The following is a 7,159-nucleotide window of genomic DNA, read 5'->3' on the forward strand; positions in this document are numbered from 1 at the left end:
TATCGGTTTATGTCATACTTTGAACCAATCCAATTTGAGACCTGAGAAATTTATTAATTTACCGTGCTTATTAATTTACTGAATATTAATTTATAGAATATTAATTCTATAACTCAAAAAGAGTCAATCTAAAATGTTAACTAACTAACGTTCATTGACTATGACCATATACGTTAATTTAAGAAAAATCTAAAATGTTAATTAACTAACGTTCCTTGACTAAAAAATTTGACCATATACGTTTTTTTTTTCAATGACCATGTACGTTAATTTAAGAAAAATAATATTCGTATAATATATTTACGGAAAGAAATTAAAATGATCGTTGACTCTATGTCATAATACATTAGCATTATTTTATATGTAACTCATCACAAACTTCATGTTGTTAGCTACACTCTCCTATACCACCCAAATGGATATTCCAAAACGACACCTATCCTTATTCATATTGATTATCTTCATAACTACATATTCGTCAAATGCCGGCACAAACAACAACATTCCAGTTCCATATGGTCCATCACCACCAACATATGCGTCGTCTAGTCCTTATGCAAAAAAAACTGTAGAAATCATCAACGATATTGGTAGTATAGTCTCGTATCATTGTAAATCAAAAGACGATGATTTTGGTGTCAGAAGTTTGCAAGTGGATAGCTCGTGGTCGTTTAGTTTCGGGCGTCAGATATTTGGAAGGTCATTATTTTTCTGTTATTTTGTGTTGCCAAAGATTGGAAGCTATTGGTTCGACATATATAAAGAGCCCCGAGATAGTTCCGGCGAATTCTGGTGCAATAATTGTGTGTGGAAGATAAGACCGCTCGGACCTTGTAGGTTTAACAAGATAACTCATGAGTTTGATCTTTGTTATCCATGGAATAAAAATAAGTCCTTGTATTGACAAATTAAAGACATAGCCGAGATAAATGTAATGCGTTTGTTTTGTCTATGGCTCGCGAGCTTCAAACATAATATAAAATAAACCACTATTTTGTTATTTCAGTTTTTTTCTTTATAAATTGATAATTGTTCATAGCCGGGATCTCACTACTATATGATGCTTTTATATGGACTCGGTACAAAAACGATAGCTGGGACTAGGCATGGGCGTTTTTACCCTAACCGCACTCCCTACCCTAACGCAAACAGAAACAACCGGAACCCGATCCGCAGTGCTGGTTCTGAGATATTTCGGGTCCTTTACAAAACAAAATATATAAGCTCCAAATAATAAATAAAATTAATTTAGATTAAAATTAAATTTACAACTACCCTTGGAACAAATATATTTCTAGTTTGAAAAGTTAACTATTTATTTTCTTTATATAAATAAAGATAAAATATTCAAAATTTTATTGTTAGAGGTTTGAAATACTTTTTGGAATCTTATTTACATTTTCCGCTATTAACCAAAGAATGGCCTTAAAAACTACAAAAATTTGTAGGCCCCATACGGATGATTCTCACGTATGGGCTCAACACTGGTCTGTTGATTCGAACCGTTATACAAGAATATTCGAACATGACTATAGTTTGGTATTTTGGGATTTGAGTTGCCCGAACAAACCAAAATTCGAACTAAGATCTCTGAAATATCCAAATTAGTTAAATATATTAATGTTTTTATATATGTTAATGTTAACGTAATTTAGAGTATTTTAAAGATTTTTTTGCAATTTGTTTTATTTGTTATTTTGAATAATTTTAGTTAGTTTACATAGTGTAACTAGTTTTAAATTAGATTTGTGAATGTGTAAGCCAAGTGGTTAATGTTAAAAAAACTCTTCCACTAGGTTTAGGTTTCTATTCGTAGAAGATGCAATTGTTTTGCAGTTTATAGGATGCAAGACTTTTCACACCTGACCCTTCCCCTGACCCTGTGAACTCCTCTAACGTTTTGTTTGGCTCTTTGGGATCCCCTCTTTCTGAGGGTCCTACTTTTGCTTCTTAATGAGTGTTAAACTCTCTTTTTGGAATGTTCGTGGTCTAAATGACCCGGCAAAACATAACCCCTTTATAGACTGGCTTTCTTCTCATAAACCTCTTTTTGTTGCCCTTTTAGAAACTCATGTAAAAGAACCTTTTCTAAACCCTCTTATCTCTTTACTCTGCCCGGGTTGGAATCACTTTTCAAATCACCTATCCGACCCTGATGGCCGTATAATCTTGATATGGAGAGACCCATTGAAAGTAAGAATCCTTAGGCAGTCCAGGCAATGCATCACTTGTGTCATCACCCTACCAAACCAACCTGCTCTTTACTACTCTGCGGTGTATGCATCGAACTTGAGTGAGGATCGATCAGACCTCTGGGTTGAACTGCTTCAAACTCATAGTGATTATGATCTTCATAATAATTGTTGGATTGTGGGAGGTGATCTCAACCAAATCATGTATCACTATGAGCATTCTAGTCGTGAAGTCTGCTACGCTGATTCCCTGATGTATGAGCTTCAAAACTGTCTTTCTCAGGCTGGCCTGTTCGATCTTCGATATTTGGGTACTTGCCATACATGGACTAATAAGCAACCTACTGATCCTATTGCTAAGAAGCTTGATAGGTTGCTAATAAACTCCCCTCTGATCTCTGCCCTGCCCCAAGCCGTTGCTTCATTCCATCCTACCTTAACCTCTGATCATACCCCTTGTATCCTTGACCTAGCCTTTACCCTCCCTAAAGCTGGAACCTATCCCTACAAATTCCAAAACTACCTAACCAAGCACCCTAAGTTCGCCGAGGTGATTCGAGAAGCCTGGTTTCATGCTGAAAGTCTGTGCCAAACATTAACACAACTGTGTTGGAAGCTCAAGCAAATAAAGAGAGACTTAAAACTATTAAACAGAGAGAACTACTCACAGATTCAGGAGAGGGTTAATGACACTTACAGTTTGCTTAAACATGTGCAGGTAAGGGCGTTGGCTGATCCAACTCCTCAGACTTTCCAAGAAGAAAGAGACCTCCACCAAAAATGGTTGTTCCTGCGTGAAATAGAAGAAGCTTACTTTAGGCAAAAGTCAAGGATAAACTGGTTGGCAGAGGGGGATTTGAACACTTCGTACTTCCATCGCATATGTCAAGTTAGAGCTTCCATTAACGCTATCCGTGCGTTCCTCACTGACGCGGGAGACTGGATCTATGATCCATTGGAGATGAGTATGCATGCTGTGGCCCATTTTCAATCCGTCTTGGCCCCCATGGTTCTCTTTCGCTCCCCTACCTCTACTGACGCCCGCTGGTTTCATGAGCTGCAAAATTATCGTGTATCAAGTGACCAAGCTCTGTTGATGGAGACCGTCCCTTCCTCTGACGAGATCAGGTCCCTCATGTTCAAATTGAACCCCAAAAAATCCCCTGATCCTGATGGGCTTACGTCGGGCTTCTTTAAAGCGGCATGGGATGTGCTAGGCGCTGAAGTGATAGGAGCTGTAAAACACTTTTTTCTCTCCGGGTTTCTCCCTGCAACGGCTAACGCAACAATCTTGACTTTAGTTCCAAAGTTTCCGGGAGCAACAAAAATATCTGAGTTCAGGCCCATCGCATGCTTAAACACTATCTACAAGCTGATTTCAAGATTACTAGTGCGTAGACTCAAGCCAATATTGCAACAATTAATTCTCCCTTCGCAGACTGCTTTTGTAAAAGGGCGATTAATCGTAGAGAACTCGGTACTAGCTAGTGAGCTTGTTAATGGCTACCACAAGAACAGAGGGAGTAAGAGAATTACCATTAAAGTCGATATTGCAAAGGCATTTGACACCCTCTCTTGGGACTTTCTCTTCGCGTGTTTGGAAGGATTGCACATGCCCGCTCAGTTTCTCAGAAGACTTAAAGCCTGCATTTGTACACCCAGCTTCATGTTAGGGTATAATGGCACAGTGAACGGGTATTTTAAAGGCAAAAGGGGGCTGCGGCAGGGAGATCCTATGTCTCCCTATCTCTTTGTTATTGCGATGAACTGCTTATCTCATATGCTAAACAAAGTGGCAGAGCAAAATCGAATGGGATATCATGCTAAGTGCAGAAAAACAAAGTTAACGAACCTTTCTTTTGCAGATGATCTTTTAATTTTCACAGATGGCTCGATCGAATCTGTGCAGTGTGTTCTCCAAGTACTTCGTGACTTCGAAGAAAGATCAGGCCTGGTTGTAAGCATGCAGAAGACAAGTTTTTTTGCTTCAGGGCTTTCAGATGAAGAAGTCAGTACCATTCAAGCCTCGACAGGTATGGTTTGTGGGGCCTTACCGGTGCGCTATCTAGGTGTGCCTCTGTGCTCAAAGAAGCTCTCTCTGACCAATTGTGAGCCACTACTCCAACAAATAAAAGCAAAGTTCTCCTCCTGGTCTGTCAAGTCTCTATCCTTCTCGGGGCGTCACCTACTAATCAAAACCGTAATAGCAGGGATTAATACTTTCTGGTGTTCGGCTTTTATCTTGCCAAAAGCGTGTATTATAAAAATTAACTCTATGTGCAGTACCTTTTTGTGGAAGGGAGATGTTGAGAGCCATAATTCAGCAAGAGTTGCTTGGAGTACTGCCGTGTTGACTAAAGAGCAGGGAGGACTTGGGATAAAGGATTTACAGATCTGGAATCTTGCATGCTGCTTACGGCTGATATGACTTTTGTTCTTCAGACCAGACTCTGTCTGGGTAACGTGGTTCAAGGAGGTTGTGCTTCAAGGCTCTATACATAACTACTGGTCCACAAACCCAAAGACTTCCTTCTCCTGGCTTTCAAACAAACTTCTTAAGCTCAAGAGTGTGGTATTTCCACTCATCCGACTTCAGATCCAGAATGGGCGATCGGGGCGGTTTTGGTTTGACAACTGGAGTCCTTTTGGCTCTCTTGACACTTACCTAGGGGATTCGGTTTCAAGACTAGGCATCAACCGTAACGCCACTGTCGCTTCTCTGAACAGGAACGGATCCTGGCTCCTCCCAAACGCAAGATCTGAAGAGCAACTGAACCTCCTGGCATTCATCACAACTGTCCAACTAAACTCTCAACCGGACTACTACGAGTGGGTAATTGAAGGGAAAGTCAGTGAAGAATTCAAAACAGGGGAGGTTTATCACTACCTGAGAGGTGAATTCCCAGCTGTCCCTTGGACAAAAGCGGTCTGGCCCTCTAAAAGCATTCCTCGACAAAACTTCCATTGCTGGTTAACGACACTAGACCGATTGCCAACTCGTGATCGAATGATTGGATGGGGTCTACAAGTAAGCCCTCTCTGCCTCTTATGTAACTCTAGCGCTGAATCACGCAATCACCTCTATTGGGAATGTAGCTTCTCCTTTGATCTATGGAACCGAGTTGCGCTGAGATGTGGCATATCTCCTTCTCGTGACTGGAATGCCTCCCTAAACCAAATGGTCGCTCTGTCTCTACCTCGAGCCTTGAAGTCGCTTGCTCTGCTTGCTTGGCAATCAACACAATATTGGATTTGGAACGAGCGAAACACCAGACTGCATGCGGGTACCTTCCGATCTGTGGATACGATCTACACAACTATTGACCGGCAGATTCGAAATAAGATTGGGTCTCTACGGCAATCAAACGCGATCGTCGGTTCTGAGATGATGCAAGCTTGGTTCCGGCGGTCTTGATAAATCCTGACGTTTCCATTACTCTCTCCCATCACAAACTGCTTCTGGGCTTTTACTTAATGGGTCTTACCATCTTGGGCACTTGGGTTTAATGGGGTTCTTTCATCTTTTCTATTGGGCACTTGCTCTCCACTAAGCTTAGGCTGTAAACGTTTTATTCTCCTGCAATTAAATACGAAAGCCAGTTTCAAAAAAAGACTTTTCAGAGGTTATAGTATGCTGCTGCAGGTAGGCGCTCATTGTGATCGTGTGCTGAGGAGAGAGCATGTCCATCGGGACGTACATGCATAATCGTTCGTGGATCCAAGTGTTATGGGGAGAATTACATCATGGAATATTGTCCGAAAAGTTGTTCATCGATATCACATATGTTGCAGGTAGCTTATCATCGTATCTAATAGAAATATAGATTATATGATGTTGTAATGGATTCGACCAATGTTAAAAATAATTAGCATTGTTAATAATTTATATATTTTGAGTATTTTTGTCAATTTTTTTTAAATTTTTTTTTTTTTTTGAAAATTTCAGACATTGGTTATCTGAGAACCACACCCATAAAGAACCCAATGGAAGCCAAACCGATAATTAGTAAAATTTGAAGATAACTTATATGCGCATAGTTGTTGACGAAAGTTGAAAAATTATCCAGTGCTGATGCTCTTATATCCTGCATCATTATCATCAAAAAGCCAAAAAGCTCACTATATAACTCGATGATTAAAAATAAGGAACAGTTTGGTTTAGCCAGAAAAAACTCTTATCTGAATGCGTGTGAGAAGGAAAAAGAGAATGCAGGTTGGGTGGAGACTTTCTTGGAGTGGGATCATCCCAGTGCCGGATTCGCTAGTTGGTTGTTCCGGTATATTGCATTCCTTCTTTTTTTGTGGGGTCTGAAGTTCAACTTGGTGGTGCCTCCATTTCAGCCCGTTCTCTTGCTCGGAAGATGTGACTCGTCTCTTCCCCCAACGTACCGGTTTTGTGTTGAGGAATGGTCGGAATAGGTTCTTGATTGCAGAAGAAACCGATCTATAGCTACTTAGGTTAGAAGTCCAACTAGAAGAATTGTGTAGTTTTGTAGGCTCGAGAAGTAACGGCAATGCGGGTTAGTCTATGTTAATTCCATCTTCATGAGCTAGTTCTCCTCTAGTAAAGAACGTTATTGGTTCCAAGTATATCCCGGAATGCACAGTTTATGTTTGTGTAACGAAAACTTAATGTCTCAAGGTAGAAACCGGTTCTCCAATGGATGATTGTACTCGATTCAGAATCCGGGTTTCGGATTTTATTAATTTACTAATATATAATTTTTTTTTTTTAAAAGAGTGCCGACTGCATGGTTAATGAGAAAGATCTGCAAACGGGAGTGAACGAAAAGAAAACGGTTTATAACTCTAGGCCCAGTGGGTGGGATTTTTTTTATCTATAGTTTGAAGTTAGTCTTTAGCATAAAAAAATTACGTTGGGAAGGAAAGCGGTGAACAGTTCAAAGGTCAGAATCCAACACTTGTGGAGAAGCAGAACACGTGTCAAGGGAGTGGCAAAGCTCTCT

The 7,159-nt window shown here is 40.1% G+C and overlaps 1 protein-coding gene across 1 annotated transcript; it reads left to right on the forward strand.

The window, feature by feature from the left end:
* The first annotated feature begins 327 nt into the window (after window positions 1–327).
* Window positions 328–979, forward strand: LOC103833553 (S-protein homolog 2). Its single transcript, XM_009109640.3, has one exon. The coding sequence runs from the start codon at window positions 383–385 to the stop codon at window positions 902–904; it is 522 nt and encodes a 173-aa protein (XP_009107888.1). The 5' UTR covers window positions 328–382; the 3' UTR covers window positions 905–979.
* The last annotated feature ends 6,180 nt before the right edge of the window (window positions 980–7,159 follow it).

Source organism: Brassica rapa, chromosome A08 (genome assembly GCF_000309985.2).
Source record: "Brassica rapa cultivar Chiifu-401-42 chromosome A08, CAAS_Brap_v3.01, whole genome shotgun sequence".
Lineage (NCBI taxonomy): Eukaryota > Viridiplantae > Streptophyta > Magnoliopsida > Brassicales > Brassicaceae > Brassica > Brassica rapa.